General features: G+C 33.7%; 1 protein-coding gene across 1 annotated transcript in view; it reads left to right on the top strand.

Moving 5' to 3' along the window:
• LOC112025654 (cytochrome P450 81Q32) overlaps positions 1–23851 on the top strand; it is a 34503-nt gene extending 10652 nt beyond the window's left edge. The window contains exons 4-9 of the mRNA XM_065767578.1: positions 2108–2441; positions 3168–3255; positions 13993–14404; positions 14544–14765; positions 23478–23545; positions 23624–23851. Coding sequence (XP_065623650.1) covers positions 2108–2441; positions 3168–3255; positions 13993–14404; positions 14544–14765; positions 23478–23545; positions 23624–23851 — 1352 coding nt within the window. The remainder of the gene's footprint in view (positions 1–2107; positions 2442–3167; positions 3256–13992; positions 14405–14543; positions 14766–23477; positions 23546–23623) is intronic.
• The last annotated feature ends 379 nt before the right edge of the window (positions 23852–24230 follow it).

Below are 24230 nucleotides of genomic sequence, written 5' to 3' on the forward strand. Positions count from 1 at the left end.
CGTCTGTGGGAAGAGCTTGCGCAGGGGTGGAGACAACAGTAGGTGATGGCTGAACACGGTGAACAAGAAGCGGAGTCTAGGGCATCTCAGCACGAGGACCCTTTCCTTAACCTGGAGCGAAGACAAGACCGCGAGGTAGCGTGCATACCATACCCCCTGGTCAGAGCCAGTCACATGGCGGAAGCCACATGTCCCATGCAGAGAAGAACCGAGATTTGCAGCGGGAGGTTGAAAAGCTAAAAAGGGAGTTACGCCATGCAAAGAGGAAACGAGCTCCCTCGTATTCTGATGAGGACCCTGATGATGAGCCGGACGTCACTTATCAAACCAAATCCAGGACACCAACCAGCGAGTCCTATACCTACGAACAGGAATCTCCTCACAAGGGGCAACGCAGAAGTCCATTACGCGGAGAAGTCGGAAGCGACACCATGAGCAAGGCTCTAGACTAATTAGTAAATTAGTAATTAGTAAATTAATTTTATATTATTTTTTATGATATATTTCCTCGAATTAAGGGATAACATTTAACAATTGTTTAATTTAGTTAAAATGTTATCATTTAAATTTTATTCAAACTAAAAGTCTATAATAAAAAATCCTAAACTTTAATCCAAAACAACAATCCACATTTTCTTTAAAAAAAAAAACGCATTTTAACTTATATTCCAACTAAGAGTCTATTATCAATATTTTAAGAACAAATAATTAATAAATTAATTTTATATTATTTTTTATGATATAATTCCTTAAATTAAGGGATAATATATAGCAATTGTTTAATTTAGATCAAACATATCATTTAAACTTCAACAATTTGAAATTATATTCAAACTAAAAGTCTATTATCTAAAATTCTAAACTTAAATCCTAGGCAAAAAACCCAAAATATATGAACAACATTTTGACTTCTACTTTAACTGAAAGTATATTATCAACATCTTAAGAAAACTAATTAGTAAATTAATTTATATTATTTGTTGTGATATATTTACTCAAATTAAGGGATAATATTTAACAAATATTTAATTTAAATAAAACTAAAAGTTTATCATCAAAATTTTCTAAAGTTAAATACCACATAACTCAATGTAAGAACTGGATTTGGAAGCCTAAGCCCACTTAGAATAGTAATGTCTTGAACTTCAACTTAAGCCCAAACAATAGAATTATTTTGTGTAAAGATGGGAAGACAATTACAATATAGTTGCAAGCTAAGCTTAGGGCTTTTGAAATGTTGCCCAAATAAGGGAGAATGGACTAAGCAGTTGATAAGAAAAAAAGTACTCCTCGGACACTACCGAGGAAGAGTTCTAATATATGTCTTACTCTGGTTTTTATTAAGTAATACACTGTTCACCTTTCTATTTCTTACTTTCACTCTCTAAGAATCACTCCCCCCCCCCCCTCACTGTGGAGCTCTTTCTCTTTTATATATCCCCCTTCTTTGCATCATGTATTTGATTGTGTTGTTGATTATCTTTTATTTTGTTTTAGTTTCAATCTTGTGAGTTGTATTCTAATTTTCGAACATCATGGAATGTTTTAGACTTTTAGTTTTAATCTTGTGGGTTGTATTTTATTTATGAACATCATGTTTTAGTTATTAAATTTGGTATATGTTTATATAATGTGAAAAATTATGCTTAGCAATATATTAAAAATATAAATAATAATATTTTTAATAATTTTTTAATCGCCGAGTCCCGCCGCACCCGCACCCACCTTTTTCAAAAATTGCCGAGTCCCGCACCCGCACCCGCACCCGCACCCGAATCTCGAAACGCACCCGTGCTTCCTAGCATACGTGCTGATGAGGTTTTTTAATTGTTACAATATTGGTTGTCCTATTACACTTGCTGATGTGTACTAACATCTATAACTTCACACACGACATTCACATTTTTTATTAATGTCCACATTTTAAACGTGAAATAGGTGATTAGTACAGTTGATGTACAATAAGGATTATGTCCTAATAGGCTTAAGCTAAGTTCTATGTAAATACTTTATATTGTATAGAAGTGAATAAGAAATATTAATTCAGTCTTGCTCTCTTTCTACAAGGTTAAATCGTTGATTCGCCAGGTTTGTGGAGGCTCAAAAGGGGATGATGAGTCTCACACTTTGGATATGAAGGCTAAGTTTTTTGAGCTTACACTCAATATCACGATGAGGATGATTGCAGGGAAGAGGTATTATGAAGAGAGTGCGGAAGAATTGGAGGAAACAAAAAAGTTCAAAGAAATTGTGATGGAGACATTTGAGTTGAGTGGGTCTACAAATATAGGAGATTTCTTGCCGATTTTCAAGTGGGTTGGATTAAGTGGACTTGAGAAAAGGTTGGTGATATTGCAAGGGAAGAGGGATAAATTCATGCAGGATCTAATTGAAGAACTTAGAAGAATTAGGGATAGCTCTGATTTTGAATGCAGGCAAGGGTGGCTCCAAGACCAACCCAGGGGGTTCAAATGAACCCCCTGACCTGATCCCAAAATATATATATATATATATATTTACTCCTACAATAAAAATTTGAACACCCTAACTATAATTTTTTTGTTAAACTCAATTGAAATAAGTTTGAACATGATCCTTAGTTTTTCTCTATGTTTGATTTGTATTTAAGTTTTCTTAGTTTTTCTCTATGTCTAATCAAGTATTTTGATAAGTGCTCTACACATTTCCAAGTCCAAGAAATCTTTTACTATTTACTCAAATTCTAAGAGAGTGATTGCATGCACATTTAAAAAAACCATACACTTCAAAAGCAAAATTTTATTACTGGAGTATTATTTTTCTTAGTTTCTCACTTACTTTCAGGCTCTGGCCCTACTCCTAAGTGTGTTACTATTCTTATTTTTTTATTCAATTGATATAACTTATAAATGTAAATTATATATTAATTTGATAAAAATGTATAATTAGTTATTTAATTCTATTCATTTACAAATCCAATGATTGTTATCTTAATGATCTTTTGAATGTTAATATTTTTTAATATTATTGTACAATATAGTTGTGTTGTATATAACGTAAAAATTATATATACAAGAAAAAAATATATTCATTTTACTTTTTACTCACGCCTCTCCCGCCAATAAATTCATGACTCCACCATTATTGACCCCCCTAAATAAAAATTCTAGAGCCGTCACTGAATGCAGGGCAAAGACCATGACTGACGTTCTTTTGTCATTGCAAGAAGCTGAACCAGAATGTTATACGGATGAAATCATCAGAGGCATGATGCTGGTAAGCTTTTCTCACTTCCTCTCAGTAAAATCAGAAACGATCCTCTATTGGATGATGAAAATTTAGCATTTCACAAATTTAAATTTGGTGCTCGCCATTTAAATCAAGAAAGGAAAAAAAAAAAAATATATATATATATATATTCTATTCACAGAATTTGGAACATGTTATATTTTTGTTCTTAAAAATTGAAAATGTCACCCATGTGGTCTGTCCATTCACTTTTGTTAGATAGTTTTTTTTTTTGGATGAAAACAGAACCTATATTACATTTTAGGGATAAAAATGATATAGTTTAGGTTCTAATTTGTCCCTGAAGTATCATCTAGGTTTATTTTTTTTCTTTGAAACATAATAAAACAGGGACGAAATGTAAAACCTTTTAAATTTTTGGACAAATAGAACTTTTTAAACTCGAAGGACAAAAATAAATCATAAACTATATTTTAGGGACAAAAAAAAAAAAAAAAAATCTTATATCAATTTCATTTCTTATATAGGGATGAATTTATGGAAATTAAGTCAATTTTGTTGTGTCGTTACTTGAGTGGACATAATACCAACAAATAGAGTTGTAAATGAGCCGAGTCAAGCCGAATATTAAAAGTTTAGACCTTTTTTTTTTTTTTTTTTTTTTCAATATGAGCAGAATAATAACTTATTCTTGATTTATAACTTATTCTTTTTCATATATAGTATAACTATGACTAAAATTTCTTACCCCTTCACAAATCTATGAATATATCTACTAATATTAATTGTTTATATGATCCATAACTATAAATATGAATTTGATACTATATGAACATAGTAACAAACTTACAGTTCATCAAAAAAAAAAAAAAAAACTTACACAATCCATTCTCAAGTTTATATAAGTATATATTTATACAAATATACATGTAAAAATACAATATTATATATAGTTAAATTAAGCTTGCATGCTCACGAACATATTATTATATTTGAGCTTGGCTTGTTTAATAGTCAAGTCTAAATTGATGCTTCAATTTGGTTTGTTTTCTAAATAAACAAACATAAAAATAAAAAAAAAAAATTTCTCAAGTTGAGCTCGAGTCATTTATAAATAATTTGGTTTATTTACATCCATACCAAGAAGTCAATTTATGAGATGCCATTTGGACACAGTAAAAGTAAATCTTAATTTGAAGAAACAAGCGATAGTGACCACATTTGATCAAATTTTATAATTAAGGATCTATTTAAGATTTGCTTATTTTATTGAAACCGAAAACTTTTTGCTAAAAATACTGTAAATAAAGGTAAAAGTGAGTTAAAATTGTTTAATGGAACCTATAAATAGTGCAAAAAAGTGTGAGACCATGATAGTAGTAAAAATAAATTAAATAGTAAAATAAACTGGCTTTCTAATTGGTAGCCAAATGCACACTAAATCTCTTCAGTTGACTTCGATGACGCTAATCTATGCAATTTGATGACATCAATAGCCTATTCAAGAAAATTAGAATGGAGAACAAACTCTTATTAAATATGAGAAATTTTTATCGCACGATCTCACTTATACACACAGTACATATATATATATATATATATATATATATATAATTGTGACTTTGACAATTTCTGTACAAAAGTGGTGAGTGTATGTGTTATACGTCGTGTGAGTGTATAAAATAGATATTACTCATATATATATATATATATTTTTTTTTTTTAAGTCTAACCTTTGTTTTCTTTATTCCATGTGTTCAAACTTTAAACTATTACTTTAAATAGTGGGATTTCATCTATGATCTCAATCCACTTCTTTTATGCTAAATTGTTTTATCTTTTTTTTTTTTTTTAATGATGTTTTTATTTATCTTTAAGAGAAAATACTATATCGACAACATTTTCACAATATTTTTACAAAACATCATAAATAGTTATTTGTTATTGATTCAAATTTGAACCTATCACTGAAATTACGTTTTTGTCCTAACAATAACTATTAACAACCTGTCATTTAGGATTTTTTGTGAAAATATTGGACACATATCACAACAAGAATCCTAATGAGAGGAGTTGACCATTGCTCTAAAAATGGACTCTACCAATTCGCTAATGGCCATATAAATCCTTTTACCCGAAGTTAATTGCCTTTAATTCATATTATTGTTATGTCCCACCTATCAACACAGTATCATGGTTGTTTATATATAAAGAATTAGAGAAGTTTTCAAACCCACCAACACGTTTAAAGATGTAAAGCCTTTGTTAACGGATGCTTCAACTCATTCATTTAGGAGATAACTTTTAGAAATTTTTATAGAAAAGGATAAAAGTGACTTTTTATTTTTCAGTTTTATATATTTTCCACAGAAGTTGTATAAAAATTTCTCACAATAGTTTATTAATAAATTCTTTAAAGACATCAGTTAACAAGTCCTTTTAAACAAATGCCACTTTTATTTTGGAAAATTTTTAGATAGTTGAAACTGTGCTTCCTCATCTCACATTTATGATGGACCTCACCATGAATTTAATGAACGGACCCCATCATGAATATGAGAGAAATGAACACCATTCTCTATACTCCAAAAGTACTTAAGAATTACTCTTTATTTTTGTGTCCAGGTCATGCTATCAGCAGGGACTGACACTTCATCTGGAACCATGGAGTGGGCAATGTCACTGTTGCCGAACAATCCAGAGACCATTGTGAAAGCACAAGCAGAAATTGACAAACACATTGGACAAAGCAGGCTAATTGAAGAATCAGATCTTTCAAAACTTCCTTATCTTCGTGGCATTATAAATGAGACACTACGGATGTACCCAGCTGGCCCATTATTACCAGCCCACGAGTCCTCGGAGGAGTGCACTGTGGGAGGCTTCTGTGTCCCACGTGGCACGATGCTATTGGTGAACGCGTGGGCAATACAAAATGATCCTAAGATATGGGCAGAACCATCAAATTCAAGCCAGAGAGGTTCCTAGGTCTAGAAGAACAAAGAGATGGCATTATGTTGTTACCATTTGGAGCAGGTAGAAGAGGTTGTCCTGGGGAGGGCTTAGCCACAAGGATAGTTGGGCTAGCCTTAGGCTCACTAATTCAATGCTTTGAATGGAAAAGAATTGGAAAAGAGACGGTGGACATGACTGAAAGGGTTGGGCATACCATGTCTAAAGCTCATCCCTTATTAGCCAAGTGTAAACCACGACCTACCATGGCAAATTTCCTTTCTCAACTTCGAGAACATTTTGTAGGTATTTTAGATTGCCAGCTCCAAGAAAGTATTTGTATATTTAGCATAGGCATCATCTCTCTCCCACTGTATGAATCCTATTCAGTTTGTAGGACACACATTGTGAAATTTTAAAAATAAAAATAAAATGTCGCATGCATAAAATAAATATTATTCCTTTCATAGTTCTCCTCTGTTTTAAAGTTGAATTTTAACATAGAGCAACCACAAAGAAAGTTAAGACAATGGCTTCCTCATAAAAAATGTTCTAGTGTCCAAGTTGGGCACAGGTTTATTAATTAGTATTTACTTCCTTTTTTTTTTTTAAAGAGAATTTAAACTTATAGCGTCTGTTCCTAATGATTGCTCTTTATCATCAGATTAAGACATCAATAAGTTTTTGATGTAGACAGGAATTGAACCCCAGAACTCTTATACAACCATTAGAGACTTTATCAATTAAGCTAACTAGAACTCGCCTCTTTAATGTCTATTTTGAATTGTCTTTTTAAATTTACCTTATTTTTAATATCCAGTTTTTTAAATTTAGCTTTTCTAGGCACAACTATACTTTAACCAACTTTTACTAAATTAATAAATAAGCTTTTAGCAACAAGTTACATCCAAACATACTCTTAGTAGCACAGTTGCATCTTTCATTCAAATGTGTGGGATCCAGTTTTTTAAAATTTTAGCTATTCTAGACACAATTATACTTTAACCAACTTTCACTAAATTGATAAATAAGCTTTTAGCAACAAGTTACATCCAAACGTACTCTTAGTAACATTTTAATAGCACAGTTGCATCTTTCATTTGAATGTGTGGAATCCAGATTTTTAAAATTTTAGCTTTTCTAGGCACACAACTATACTTTAACAACTTTCACTAAATTAATAAATAAGCTTTCAGCAACAAGTTACGTCCAAACGTACTCCTAGTAGCATTTTTAATGGCACAGTTGCATCTTTCATTCAAATGTGTGGGATTTAGTTTTTTAAAATTTTAGCTTTTCTAGGCACAACTATACGTTAACCAACTTTCACTAAATTAATAAATAAGCTTTCACCAACAAGTTACGTCCAAACAGACTCTTAGTAGCATTTTTAATAGCATAGTTGCTTCTTTCATTCAAATGTGTGGGTGAAAATACAGAAAAACACAAGTTACAATGTTCGTTCTTGGTAATCTCAATACAATTAAACTGAAGTGTGAAAATCTCACTCTCTTTAAGAAGATTCAAGCTCTTTACCATAGGCAAGGTCCAAGATTAGCATGGCAGACCTTCTCTTGATTTGTCTTCTCCAAGATGCAATAGCCCAAAAATGTTACTTGGCTCAAACAAAATCTGCATAAGTGGTTGAGTCCAAACTCCACCAAAAGAACACATTTCTTCCTCAAAAACTCAATAATGCTCTCAAGTGTGTATGTGTGATAGAATGATTGAAGTGTGGTGTTGTAAAGTTGTGATTTCCAACTAGCCTCTGTTGGCTTTAATTTCATGTCAAATTTGATTGTAATTTCTTCAATCATTTCCATGTATATATTTATGTGGGTTATTTGTAAGAGATGAGTGTGAGAGATTGTTAAGAATCAAGTGTCAAAAGAAGAATCATTGCAATTCGCGACTAGCTCGTGAGAAGCTCGCGAGTAGAGCAACCCGTGAAAAGCCACGTGTGAAGCACATAACTAGAAGCAGAAGAGTCATGCCAGGCTATCAAATTTGCAAGTACTTTGTGAGAAAGGCCATCTCGCGAGGTACCGCGAAATTCTCTGTTTGGAAAAATGAAAAATTTTTACCAAATTCTTTACCCACACTTTATATACCTTCATTACCCACATAATGTAAGAAATGCTTTTCAGAGAGAAAACCCTAGTAAAAATACTTGAGAGTTAAAGATTGTTATACCCACAATCATCTACACATTTTCTCTTAGTTTTCCTCTACTCCTACCTCTCCATCTTTACATCCTTGAAGGTTCTTAACCCAAACACGTACCTCACCCAATCTGAGTGTTGAGTCAAGTTTTTGTGGCTTTGGAAAGCATTGGAAGGAGCCATTGAGTGGCGGATGTAATCGGGTTGAATTGCGGGATCCGGAAAGCTAGTGAAGACAAGACTCCGAGAAGTCCATTGGTAGTAGGAGCTTGAGGGCTCAAGTACATTGAGTAGACTAGGCTTGAATGGTCTTTTGTTATTCGTGTACTCTAACTTATTCACTAGTGGATTGATTTCGACTTGGAGGGACACAGAGAGGTTTTTTGTCAAGTTATTTGGTTTCCTCTTCGATAACACGTTTTAGTGTTATTTTGTGTTTGTATCTCTCTTCCCTACTCTTTAAGCTTTATTTTATTGTTCATTGTGGTTGAATTTGGCTTAGAGTAGAGTTACCCGTTTATTTCGCTTATTTACTCTTGTTCCATACTTTGATAAGTTAGAGTAAAAGCAATTTAACCGAAATTTTAAAATTGGGGTTTGAACAAGTTTTAGTGTTTTCACACTAATTAAGCTTTCAGATGTATTATGATTGGTTCTAAGAAGGCCTATTTATAGGTTCAATGGACCTCTCAAGATTAATAACTCATTTAATTAGATGTTGGGTATCATAATTGGTTTTATGCATTTTTTGGATTAGATTTTTTTGTTGATTTCGATTAAAATATAATTGTACTAAAAAAAGTAAGATTTTAGAAAGTTGGAACTAAATTAATAAGTTGGAGGAAACAAAATTAATCTTAATGTAGGACTGTCTTTAGAAATGTTTGTCACAAGCCAACACTACGTATTTAATAAGACTTTTTCCCCCTCATGATATAATTAAAATAATAATTTTTCTTACGTAACAAATATTTAACTTTTAAATCACTATCTCTCCCTAGAGATCAAATTATAATGGAATTATGTTTTAAAAAACCAAATCAAAATGGAATGGCTAGAAAGAATCTAGAAATAAAAAATAAAAATAAAAAGAAAGAATTTCTTTACATTGACATTAATAAATCTCAGATATAAATAAAATATCATATATTATTGTAGGAGTGATAGGCCCTAGTAGTGTATCTAGGTATATATTGGGCTGGGGGCTTAATTCGAGGACATTAAGTAGTCTGAAGACAGGTAAAACACTATCATGGGAGTCCATATTAGTGAGTGAAGAGGTGAAATTTGGTCATAGTAGTCCAAAAAGGTGGTCCGAGGATGAATCCATCCTCGGCTGAGCAAAGCCGAGGTCCGAAGGTGTGGTCTACCATCCAGAGCAATGCTTAGAAGGTTTTGTTGATAAGGACAAGCATCTTGAAAGCATAGGACAGAGGAAAGCCCTATAATATCTAAGAGAAAGCTACTACTGCTGCATTGAATGCTCTGTAGCTAACTCTCTTGGCTGCATTAATGAGGAAGTGATACCTGAACAGTAATTTTCAGCCTTACAGCTACTCCTAAAGACTTCAGGAAGGTGCTAATGGGACAAAGATCAACACCAGCAATCTAATCTACACATGGAGGGTACAGATGAAGGGACAAAGGAGATATAAAATAGAGAGAAGATCCTAAGGGAGGGGGATCGGAAAATCAAGAGAAAACACTATAACATTAAGAATTGTACTTGTAATCAAATTCAAAGAATATATACAAGAATTGATCTCCTCGGATTGTGTCGAGGACGATTTTCCTCAAATAAAAACCAGTCTATCTTATTTTTATTGTGATCTGAATCCATTATAATTGTGACTCAACTCATTAGAGCCTAGTTTTCCAATCTATTCTCTACAAATTCATTGTATTGGGCTCTTTGGGCCTAGATCCTTTTACCTTTGGGCTTAAGACTTAATTTGTGTCCTTACAACTATATAATAAAAGTTGAACTTAGAAGTCATGATTATGCCAAGTGGCTACTCTCACTAATTAGTAAATTAATTTTATATTATTTTTTATGATATATTTCCTCGAATTAAGGATAATATTTAACAATTGTTTAATTTAGTTAAATTTTATCATTTAAATTTTATTCAAACTAAAAGTCTATAATAAAAAATCCTAAACTTTAATCCAAAACAACAATCCACATTTTCTTTAAAAAAAAAAAAAAACGCATTTTAACTTATATTCCAACTAAGAGTCTATTATCAATATTTTAAGAACAAATAATTAATAAATTATTTATATTATTTTTATGATATAATTCCTTAATTAAGGATAATATATAGCAATTGTTTAATTTAGATCAAACATATCATTTAAACTTCAACAATTTGAAATTATATTCAAACTAAAAGTCTATTATCTAAAATTCTAAACTTAAATCCTAGGCAAAAAACCCAAAATATATGAACAACATTTTGACTTCTACTTAACTGAAAGTATATTATCAACATCTTAAGAAAAACTAATTAGTAAATTAATTTATATTATGTTGTTGTGTATATTTACTCAAATTAAGGGATAATATTTAACAAATATTAATTTAAATAAACTAAAAGTTTATCATCAAAACTTTCTAAAGTTAAATACCATATAACTCACTGTAAGAACTGGATTTGGAAGCGTAAGCCCACTTAGAATAATAATGCCTTGAACTTCAACCTAAGCCCAAACAATAGAATTATTTTGTGTAAAGATGGGAAGACAATTACAATATAGTTGCAAGCTAAGCTTAGGGCTTTTGAAATGTTGCCCAAATAAGGGAGAATGGACTAAGCAGTTGATAAGAAAAAAAGTACTCCTCGGACACTACCAAGGAAGAGTTCTAATATATGTCTTACTCTGGTTTTTATTAAGTAATACACTGTTCACCTTTCTATTTCTTACTTTCACTCTCTAAGAATCACTCCCCCCCCCCCCTCTCACTATGGAGCTCTTTCTCTTTTATATATCCCCCTTCTTTGCATCATAACCCTCCANAGCCGAATATTAAAAGTTTAGACCTTTTTTTTTTTTTTTTTTTTTCAATATGAGCGGAATAATAACTTATTCTTGATTTATAACTTATTCTTTTTCCATATATAGTATAACTATGACTAAAATTTCTTACCCCTTCACAAATCTATGAATATATCTACTAATATTAATTCTTTATATGATCAATAACTATAAATATGAATTTGATACTATATGAACATAGTAACAAACTTACAGTTCATCAAAAAAAAAAAAAAAAACTTACACAATCCATTCTCAAGTTTATATAAGTATATATTTATACAAATATACATGTAAAAATACAATATTATATATAGTTAAATTAAGCTTGCATGCTCACGAACATATTATTATATTTGAGCTTGGCTTGTTTAATAGTCAAGTCTAAACTGATGCTTCAATTTGGTTTGTTTTCTAAATAAACAAACATAAAAAATAAAAAATTTAAAAAAAATTCTCAAGTTGAGCTCGAGTAATTTATAAATAATTTGGTTTATTTACATCCATACCAAGAAGTCAATTTATGAGATGTCATTTGGACACAGTAAAAGTAAATCTTAATTTGAAGAAACAAGCCGATAGTGACCACATTTGATCAAATTTTATAATTAAGGATCTATTTAAGATTTGCTTATTTTATTGAAACCGAAATTTTTTTGCTGAAAATACTGTAAATAAAGGTAAAAGTTAGTTGAAATTGTTCAATGGAACCTATAAATAGTACAAAAAAGTGCATGAGACCCATGAATAGTAGTAAAAATAAATTAAATAGTAAAATAAGCTGGCTTTCTAATTGGTAGCCAAATGCACATTAAATCTCTTAAGTTGACTTCGATGACGCTAATCTATGCAATTTGATGACATCAATAGCCTATTCAAGAAAATTAGAATGGAGAACAAACTCTTATTAAATATGAGAAAATTTTATTGCACGATCTCACTTATACACACAGTATATATATATATATATATAATTGTGACTTTGACAATTTCTGTACAAAAGTGGTGAGTGTATGTGTTATACATCGTGTGAGTGTATAAAATAGATATTACTCTTTATATATATATATATATATATATATTTTTTTTTTTTAAGTCTAACCCTTTTGTTTTCTTTATTCCATTGTGTTCAAACTTCAAACTATTACTTTAAATAGTGGGATTTCATCTACGATCTCAATCCACTTCTTTTATGCTAAATTGTTTTATCTTTTTTTTTTTTTAATGATGTTTTTATTTATCTTTAAGAGAAATACTATATCGACAACATTTTCACAATATTTTTACAAAACATCATAAATAGTTATTTGTTATTGGGTCAAATTTGAACCTATCACTGAAATTACGTTTTTGTATTAACAATAACTACTAACAACCTGTCACTTACGATTTTTTGTGAAAATATTGTACACATATCACAACAAGAATCCTAATGAGAGGAGTTGACCATTGCTCTAAAAATGGACTGTATCAATTCGCTAATGGCCATATAAATCCTTTTACCCGAAGTTAATTGCCTTTAATTCATATTATTGTTATGTCCCACCTATCAACACAGTATCATGGTTGTTTATATATAAAGAATTAGAGAAGTTTTCAAACCCACCAACACGTTTAAAGATGTAAAGCCTTTGTTAACGGATGCTTCAACTCATTCATTTAGGAGATAATTATATATATATATTTTTTTTTTTTAAGTCTAACCCTTTTGTTTTCTTTATTCCATTGTGTTCAAACTTCAAACTATTACTTTAAATAGTGGGATTTCATCTACGATCTCAATCCACTTCTTTTATGCTAAATTGTTTTATCTTTTTTTTTTTTTAATGATGTTTTTATTTATCTTTAAGAGAAATACTATATCGACAACATTTTCACAATATTTTTACAAAACATCATAAATAGTTATTTGTTATTGGGTCAAATTTGAACCTATCACTGAAATTACGTTTTTGTATTAACAATAACTACTAACAACCTGTCACTTACGATTTTTTGTGAAAATATTGTACACATATCACAACAAGAATCCTAATGAGAGGAGTTGACCATTGCTCTAAAAATGGACTGTATCAATTCGCTAATGGCCATATAAATCCTTTTACCCGAAGTTAATTGCCTTTAATTCATATTATTGTTATGTCCCACCTATCAACACAGTATCATGGTTGTTTATATATAAAGAATTAGAGAAGTTTTCAAACCCACCAACACGTTTAAAGATGTAAAGCCTTTGTTAACGGATGCTTCAACTCATTCATTTAGGAGATAACTTTTAGAAATTTTTATAGAAAAGGATAAAAGTGACTTTTTTATTTTTCAGTTTTATATATTTTTCCACAGAAGTTGTATAAAAATTTCTCACAATAGTTTATTAATAAATTCTTTAAAGACATCGGTTAACAAGTCCTTTTAAACAAATGCTACTTTTATTTTTGGAAAATTTTTAGATAGTTCTGAAGTATAGAGAAACGGTGCTTCCTCATCTCATATTTATGATGGACCTCACCATGAATTTAATGAACGAATCCCACCATGAATATGAGAGAAATGAACACCATTCTATATACTACAAAAGTACTTAAGAATTACTCTTTATTTTTGTGTCCAGGTCATGCTATCAGCAGGGACTGACACTTCATCTGGAACCATGGAGTGGGCAATGTCACTGTTGCCGAACAATCCAGAGACCATTGTGAAAGCACAAGCAGAAATTGACAAACACATTGGACAAAGCAGGCTAATTGAAGAATCAGATCTTTCAAAACTTCCTTATCTTCGTGGCATTATAAATGAGACACTACGGATGTACCCAGCTGGCCCATTATTACCAGCCCACGAGTCCTCGGAGGAGTGCACTGTGGGAGGCTTCTGTGTCCCACGTGGCGCGATGCTATTGGTGAACGCGTGGGCAATACAAAATGATCCTAAGATATGGGCAGAACCCATCAAATTCAAGCCAGAGAGGTTCCTAGGTCTAGAAGAACAAAGAGATGGCATTATGTTGTTACCATTTGGAGCAGGTAGAAGAGGTTGTCCTGGGGAGGGCTTAGCCACAAGGATAGTTGGGCTAGCCTTAGGCTCACTAATTCAATGCTTTGAATGGAAAAGAATTGGAAAAGAGATAAAGAGATGGCATTATGTTGTTACCATTTGGAGCAGGTAGAAGAGGTTGTCCTGGGGAGGGCTTAGCCACAAGGATAGTTGGGCTAGCCTTAGGCTCACTAATTCAATGCTTTGAATGGAAAAGAATTGGAAAAGAGATGGTGGACATGACTGAAAGGGTTGGGCTTGCCATGTCTAAAGCTCATCCCTTATTAGCCAAGTGTAAACCACGACCTACCATGGCAAATTTCCTTTCTCAACTTCGAGAACATTTTGTAGGTATTTTAGATTGCCAGCTCCAAGAAAGTATTTTGTATATTTAGCATAGGCATCATCTCTCTCCCACCGTATGAATCCTATTCAGTTTGTAGGACACACATTGTGAAATTTTAAAAATAAAATAAAATGTCGTATGCATAAAATAAATATTATTCCCTTTCATAGTTCTCCTCTGTTTTAAAGTTGAATTTTAACATAGAGCAACCTACAAAGAAAGTTAAGACAATGGCTTCCTCATAAAAAATGTTCTAGTGTCCACGTTGGGCACAGGTTTATTAATTAGTATTTACTTCCTTTTTTTTTTTTTAAAGAGAATTTAAACTTATAACGTTTGTTCCTAATGATTGCTCTTTATCATCAGATTAAGACATCAATAAGTTTTTGATGTAGATAGGGATTGAACCCCAGATCTCTTATACAACCATTAGAGACTTTACCAATTAAGCTAACTAGAACTCACCTCTTTAATTTCTATTTTGAATTGTCTTTTTAAATTTTTACCTTATTTGTTAATATCCAGTTTTTTTAAATTTTAGCTTTTCTAGGCACAACTATACTTTAACCAACTTTTACTAAATTAATAAATAAGCTTTTAGCAACAAGTTACATCCAAACATACTCTTAGTAGCACAGTTGCATCTTTCATTCAAATGTGTGGGATCCAGTTTTTTAAAATTTTAGCTATTCTAGACACAATTATACTTTAACCAACTTTCACTAAATTGATAAATAAGCTTTTAGCAACAAGTTACATCCAAACGTACTCTTAGTAACATTTTTAATAGCACAGTTGCATCTTTCATTCGAATGTGTGGAATCCAGATTTTTAAAATTTTAGCTTTTCTAGGCACAACTATACTTTAACTAACTTTCACTAAATTAATAAATAAGCTTTCAGCAACAAGTTACGTCCAAACGTACTCCTAGTAGCATTTTTAATGGCACAGTTGCATCTTTCATTCAAATGTGTGGGATTTAGTTTTTTAAAATTTTAGCTTTTCTAGGCACAACTATACATTAACCAACTTTCACTAAATTAATAAATAAGCTTTCACCAACAAGTTACGTCCAAACATACTCTTAGTAGCATTTTTAATAGCATAGTTGCTTCTTTCATTCAAATGTGTGGGTGAAAATACAGAAAAACACAAGTTACAATGTTCGTTCTTGGTAATCTCAATACAATTAAACTGAAATGTGAAAATCTCACTCTCTTTAAGAAGATTCAAGCTCTTTACCATAGGCAAGATCCAAGATTAGCATGGCAGACCTTCTCTTGATTTGTCTTCTCCAAGATGCAATAGCCCAAAAATGCTACTTGGCTCAAACAAAATCTGCATAAGTGGTTGAGTCCAAACTCCACCAAAAGAACACATTTCTTTCCTCAAAAACTCAATAATGCTCTCAAGTGTGTATGTGTGATAGAATGATTGAAGTGTGGTGTTGTAAAGTTGTGAATTCCATCTAGCCTTTGTTGGCTTTAATTTCATGTCAAATTTGATTGTAATTTCTTCAATCATTTCCATGTATATATTTATGTGGGTTTATTTGTAAGAGATGAGTGTGAGAGATTGGTTAAGAATCAAGTGTCAAAAGAAGAATCATTGCAATTCGCGACTAGCTCGTGAGAAGCTCGCGAGTAGAGCAACCCGTGAAAAGCCACGTGTGAAGCACATAACTAGAAGCAGAAGAGTCATGCCAGGCTATCAAATTTGCAAGTACTTTGTGAGAAAGGCCATCTCGCGAGGTACCCGCGAAATTCTCTGTTTGGAAAAATGAAAAATTATTTTACCAAATTCTTTACCCACACTTTATATACCTTCATTACCCACATAATGTAAGAAATGCTTTTCAGAGAGAAAACCCTAGTAAAAATACTTGAGAGTTAAAGATTGTTATACCCACAATCATCTACACATTTTCTCTTAGTTTTCCTCTACTCCTACCTCTCCATCTTTACATCCTTGAAAGGTTCTTAACCCAAACACTTACCTCACCCAATCTGAGTGTTGAGTCAAGTTTTGCTGGCTTTGGAAAGCATTGGAAGGAGCCATTGAGTGGCGGATGTAATCGGGTTGAATTGCGGGATCCGGAAAGCTAGTGAAGACAAGACTCCGAGAAGTCCATTGGTAGCAGGAGCTTGGAGGGCTCAAGTACATTGAGTAGACTAGGCTTGAAGGGTCTTTTGTTATTCGTGTACTCTAACTTATTCACTAGTGGATTGATTTCGACTTGGAGGGACACAGAGAGGTTTTTTGTCAAGTTATTTGGTTTCCTCTTCGATAACACGTTTTAGTGTTATTTTGTGTTTGTATCTTTCTTTCCTACTCTTTAAGCTTTACTTTTATTGTTCATTGTGGTTGAATTTGGCTTAGAGTAGTGTTACCCATTTATTTCGCTTATTTACTCTTGTTCCATACTTTGATAAGTTAGAGTAAAAGCAATTTAACCGAAATTTTAAAATTGGGGTTTGAACAAGTTTTAGTGTTTTCACACTAATTAAGCTTTCAGATGTATTATGATTGGTTCTAAGAAGGCCTATTTATAGGTTCAATGGACCTCTCGAGATTAATAACTCATTTAATTAGATGTTGGGTATCATAATTGGTTTTATGCATTTTTTGGATTAGATTTTTTTGTTGATTTCGATTAAAATATAATTGTACTAAAAAAAGTAAGATTTTAGAAAGTTGGAACTAAATTAATAAGTTGGAGGAAACAAAATTAATCTTAATGTAGGACTGTCTTTAGAAATGTTTGTCACAAGCCAACACTACATATTTAATAAGACTTTTTCCCCCTCATGATATAATTAAAATAATAATTTTTCTTACGTAACAAATATTTAACTTTTAAATCACTATCTCTCCCTAGAGATCAAATTATAATGGAATTATGTTTTAAAAAACCAAATCAAAATGGAATGGCTAGAAAGAATCTAGAAATAAAAAATAAAAATAAAAATAAAGAATTTCTTTACATTGACATTAATAAATCTCAGATATAAATAAAATATCATATATTATTGTAGGGGTGATAGGCCCAGTAGTATGTATCTAGGTATATATTGGGCTGGGGGCTTAATTCGAGGACATTAAGTAGTCTGAAGACAGGTAAAACACTATCATGGGAGTCCATATTAGTGAGTGAAGAGGTGAAATTTGATCATAGGAGTCCAAAAAGGTGGTCCGAGGATGAATCCATCCTCGGCTGAGCAAAGCCGAGGTCCGAAGGTGTGGTCTACCATCCAGGGCAATGCTTCAAAAGGTTTTGTTGATAAGGACAAGCATCTTGAAAGCATAGGACAGAGGAAAGCCCTATAATATCTAAGAGAAAGCTACTACTGCTGCATTGAATGCTCTATAGCTAACTCTCTGGCTGCATTAATGAGGAAGTGATACCTGAACAGTAATTTTAAGCCTTACAGCTGCTCCCTAAAGACTTCATGAAGGTGTTAATGGGACAAAGATCAACACCAGCAATCTAATCTACACATGGAGGGTAGAGATGAAGGGACAAAGGAGATATAAAATAGAGAGAAGATCCTAAGGGAGGGGGATCGGAAAATCAAGAGAAAAACACTATAACAATAAGTGTGGGGGGAAAAAAGCCTAAAGCTACTTAATGGGCCCGGAACCGCCTGTTAAGGACTATTGTATTTCCAAGGATCAATAGGTGGTTGAGGCGGCCCATCTAAAGCAGGAAGCCCAGAAGCAGAGGGGGAGTATCGTCCGAAGAGGTCACCATTGGTCCGAAGACGTCTTGCTCCTCGGCTACGACAAGCCTTGATCAAACGAACGTGTGGAAGGTCCGACTAATCTTCCTCACAATCCCAACGGTAATGATAGGTCCTGGGTGGATCCGGAGATGATCAGAACTAATAAATATCTAAAGGAAAAGCTGCTACCACCACATTTAATACTCAACAACAGTTTTTCTGGCCGCATTTATGTGGAGAAGACCCCTGAACAGTGCAACCTCAGCTACCGCCACTCACAAAGAACTAAAGTAGACACATGACGTGACATGCACTTGAGTAGATGCGCGAATGAAGAACAGGTGGACAATGGAGATGATAGGAAGAGATGCTATATAAAGAAGAAGGGTCCCTGATAATGGGGGACGGAAAAAGAGGAAGAAAAAGAGAGAGAAAAGCTTTACTGTAGCTCTGAATGTTGTAATCACTGTTCATTTAATAAAACACCTCTTCGGACATTCATTCATGGAGTTATCTGAGCTTTAATTCATGTTATCATCACTGCACGTAACCTAGCTAACTGTTCTGCGCTTCATAACCAGCCCAGCTCTTTCGCCCACTCTCTACAAATTCATTGTTCTGGGTTCGTTGGGCCTTTAACCCATATCCTTTGGGCTTGGGCTACAAAAACTGACCTTACAATTGGCGCCGTCTGTGGGAAGAGCTTGCGCAGGGGTGGAGACAACAGTAGGTGATGGCTGAACACGGTGAACAAGAAGCGGAGTCTAGGGCATCTCAGCACGAGGACCCTTTCCTTAACTCCCCCCCCCCCCCCCCCCTCTCACTATGGAGCTCTTTCTCTTTTATATATCCCCCTTCTTTGCATCATAACCCTCCACTTGTACACCCCAAGGCTCTTTCGAGGATACTTGTTCCATCAGCGCTCTGCTAAAGGTGGTAGAAGGGGTTGCTAGCTGTGATAATACTGTTCAGGGGTCACTTCTTCATTAATGCAGCTGATAAAGTTGTTACAGAGCATTCAATGCAATGGTGGAAGATATACCCTTTCAGGAAGCTTCCTCCCACCGTGCTAATCCTCTTCTATAGCTCCATTCTCCTAGTTGGGTGCTCATAAGATGTTATGTATTTTCTCCATTCTCTTCTTAGGTTGACCTACTCCTCGGGTTAGACGCACTTTTATAAATGAGTTGGTGCATGGTGCCTTGCCTTTTTCTCTTCTCGGTCCTTGGACACCCTACACTCACAAATCATATCATATCATTTATACTATATACTTCCTCTGTCCTAGTTTGTTTGTCCTTTATTCCATTTTTAGAGATGTCTCAAAATATTGTCCTGTTTCTAAAAGCAAAAGTCATTAATTTAATTATGTTCCCATTATACCCTTACTTTATTTTCAAAACTATTTGAAACGAAATCTAACAAATATTTAAAAAATCAATCCAATTGGGCATTAATAATAACTCTTTTTTTTTTTTATAAAAAAAAAACTGATAAATTTATTTAAGGGTAGTTTTGTAAATTTATACATTTTTATAAAGCAGACAAGATAATAAATGATGTTCCCTTAAAAAATTTGAATTTTTAAACAGGGCAAACAAATTAGGACGGAGGGAGTATATATTTAAGGGATAATATTTAACAACTATTTAATTTAGGTAAAATTTTATCATTTAAATTTCAATATATTTAAATTCTATTTAAACTAAAAGTCTATTATAAAAAATTATAAATTTAATCACAAACAACTACTCACGTTTTCTTTCAAAAAAAAAGAAGAAAAAAAAAACCCATGGGTTCTACTCTAACTAAAACTCTATTATCAATATTTTAAAAACAACTAATTAATAAATTGTTTTATATTATTGTTATGATATAATTCCTCAAATTAAGGTATAATATTTAGCAATTGTTTAATTTAGATCAAACTTATTTTTAAACTTCAACAAATTTAAATTCTATTCAAACTAAAAGTCTATTATAAAAAATTCTAAACTTGAATCCCAAACAACAACCTACATTTTCTTTTTAAAAAAAAAAAACCCTTTTGATGTCTACTCCCACTAAAAGCCTATTATCAAAATTTTAAGAATAATTAATTAGTAAATTAATTTATATTATTTGTTATTGTGGGGATAAAAGCCTAAATCCATATATTGGGCCTTAGGCCCTATTTGAAGATGTGGGTACGTTCGAAAAGGAGTAAATGATTGGGAAAGGCCCCGGAGTGGAGAATCACGTAAGGAGATGATAGAGGAATATAATCCGAGGAGTGTATCCTTTTCGGATATGAGGAATATTGGTCAAACAAATACCTGAGCAGTTTGGATGACCTTCCAGGAAGTTCCAATGATAAGGATGAACTTCAAGCACGTATAAAGATGATAAGATGATAAGAATAGAGAAATATCTAAAGGAAAAGTTGCTACCACCGCATTAAATGCACTGTAGCAACTTTTCTGGCCGAGACCCCTGAACAGTGCAGTTTTAGCTGCTACCATTCATGAAGAACCAAAGAAGATAACTAATAGGACATATACTCAAGTGAATGCTTAGATGAAGAACAAATGTACGATCAAGATAGTCAAAAAGAAAACTATATAAATGTAAAAGACCTCTCATGAGGGGGAGATCGAAAAAGAGAGAAAGGGAAGAAGAAGGAAGATTTACTGTAGCTCTAAAAATTGTATTAGTTTATCTCCTCAGACATCAATTTATTCAAGTTTCAAGTGTGTTTTTGTGCTTGCTTATCTTCTAAATCTTTATTAGCCGTCGTTTAATTCACAAACAACCCAGCTCTTTCACCAACTCTCTACAAATTCATTGTATTAGGCTCATTGGGCTCACATCCCACATCTTTTGGGCTTGGGCTACAAATTTTGACCCTACAATTGTCGCCGTCTGTGGAAAGAGCTTGAGTACGAGTGAGAACAACGGTTGACAATGGCTGAACCAGGTCAACAACCAGCAGAATCCAGGACATCCCAACACGTTGATCATTTTCTCAACCTAGAGCAGAGAGGTGATCGTGAAGGTAGTGTACATACCACACATACTGACTGAAACCAACCACGAGGTGGAAGTCATATGTCTCATGCAGAGAATAACAAGAACATGCAATTGGAGATTAACCAGTTAAAAAGGGAGTTGTGCCATGCAAAGAGGAAGCAGACTCCTTCAAACTCTGATGATAATTCTAATGACAAGCAAGATGTTAATTATAGACGGAGGTCTTGAACCCCAGTTAGTGAATCCTTTTCCTATGAAGAAGAACATTATCGTAAACGGCAACCTCGAAGCCCATCACATGGAGGTGTAGGGAATAACACTATGAGTAAAGCCTTGAACCGAATCTTCAAAACGCCTTTCACACATAGGATTGAAGAGGCAAGACTTCCTCGTCGTTTTCATCAGCCAACATTCACTATCTATAATGGTCGAACAGACCCTGTGGAACACGTGAGTCATTTCAACCAAAGGATGGATGTCTATTCCAAGGATGAAGCTTTGATGTGTAAAGTTTTCCCTTCTATTCTAGGACCAGTTGCGATGAGATGGTCTAACAGCCTAAAAGCAGATTCTATTAGCTCATTCAAAGAACTCACTCAAGCATTTGGTTCCCGTTTTGTCACCTGTCGAAGAGTCTCTTGGCCCTTAGCTTCCTTTCTATCCTTGAACATGTAAAAGGGTGAGACCCTGAAAACATATTTAGATAGGTACTGGGAGATGTTTAATGAGATGGATGGCAATTTTGATGAAGTGGCCCTCAATACATTTAAGCTCGGCCTCCCCACTAACCATGGTTTGAGGAAATCTTTGATTGAAAAACCTGTCACCAGTGTGTGTCAACTGATGAACATGATTGATAAGTATAAAAGAGTTGAAGAGGATCAACAGTAAGGAAAAGGGAAGAATAAGGTTATCCCTCAGGAGATAAGGGATTTCAGGTTAGATCGTTATAGTAACAATTGACCACAGAGAGATTTCGTTGGACAGTCAGGATCGGCGAATCCACAAGCGGTCAACGCCATATTCTGAGAACTGGTGCATCAAGTTTTGGAAAAGATTAAAAATTAACCGTTCTTCAAATGACCAATAAGATGATGGGAAATCCTGAAAGATGTAATCATAACCTCTACTGCCATTATCACTAAGATCATGGACATACCACAGAAGATTGTAGGAGTCTCTGGGATTACTTAGAACAGCTTGTCCACGATGGTAAGTTAAAACAACTCCTGCAACATTCTAGTGGTCAGGGGAGCCAAGCAAGCTTAGAATCTCGAAGAGACATTTTTTCAAGACTCCCCTTGGGAACTATTAATGTCATCTTCGTTGCACCTGGGAGAACAGGATCCTACCCATCTCGAGTAATGTCCGTAACCCGTCTACCCATAGGAGTCGTTAATCAAGATTCGAAAAGAGCTAAAACGGATATTCCACCAGTTTTAGGTTTCTCGGACAAATATAAGATTGGAACCATCCAACCCCATGATGACGCTTTGGTAATCACCCTCATAATTGGGGGGTATGATGTGAAGAGGGTAATAGTGGACCAGGGCAGTGGAGCCGAGATAATGTACCATGATCTTTATAAGGGGCTGAACTTAAAACCTGATGACTTAACGCCCTATAGTTCCCTCTAGTGAGTTTCGACGGAAAAGTTGTTATCCCGAAGGGTCAAATACGACTACCTGTACAAACTGGTTCGGAGGTAGTAGAGGTAGATTTCATTTTCATAGATGGGTATTCACCCTATACTATAATTATGGCAAGACCCTAGATTCATACGCTAAGGGCTGTTTCTTCTACTTTGTATCAAAAAGTTAAGTATCAATCTGGAGGCCAGGTTAACGAAATTTTGGGAGATCAATCTATGGCTAGACAATGCTTAGTGGCTGCCATTCAGCATAATCTCGAGACTGAGTCTTCGGTCCATGTTGGAAAGGATTTATAGCAATTAAAACTTCTGGCATTGCCCATTGATGATTCAGTTGAGGGTGCGAGGTGTGAAGATTTGATAAAAGTCGCTATTGGAGACGATCCGAAAAAGTTCTTTCAGGTTGAATCTTAGTTACCTCTTCAAGAGAAGGAAGAGCTGATAGAATTTCTTAAAAGAAATATCGATGTATTCGCCTAGAATGCTTATGAAGCTTCGGGGGTGGATCCAGAATTCATATGTCGCTACCTGAAGGTCAACCTATTGATCACCCCTAGGAAACAGCCTCCTCGGCATCCATCCAAGGAGCACGCTGATGCAGTGCAAGAGGAAGTAACAAACCTCAAACAAGCTGGAGCTATTAAAGAAGTTTTTTATTCGGAATGGCTAGCGAATACTGTGGTGGTGAAGAAGAAGAATGGGAAATGACGAATGTGTGTAGATTTCACAGACTTAAATAAGGCTTGCCCTAAGGATCCATTCCCTATGCCTAAAATAGACCAGCTAGTAGATGCCACTGTTGGCCATCCTCGGAAGAGTTTCCTAGATACTTTTCAAGGTTATCACCAGATACCTTTAGCCCTAGATGATCAGGAGAAGACTGCTTTTGTCACCCCTATTGGAAACTACCACTACAAAGTGATGTCATTTGGCTTGAAAAACGCGGAATCCACCTACCAAAGAATGATAACGAGGATATTTGAGTCACAGTTGGGTAAGAATATTGAGGTTTACATAAACGACATAGTGGTGAAAAGCAAGATTATTTGTGAGCATGTGAAGGATCTTGGAAACATTTTTGAAGTTC

The sequence above is a fragment of the Quercus suber genome, unplaced genomic scaffold, assembly GCF_002906115.3.
Source record: "Quercus suber isolate HL8 unplaced genomic scaffold, Cork oak 2.0 scaffold_25, whole genome shotgun sequence".
Lineage (NCBI taxonomy): Eukaryota > Viridiplantae > Streptophyta > Magnoliopsida > Fagales > Fagaceae > Quercus > Quercus suber.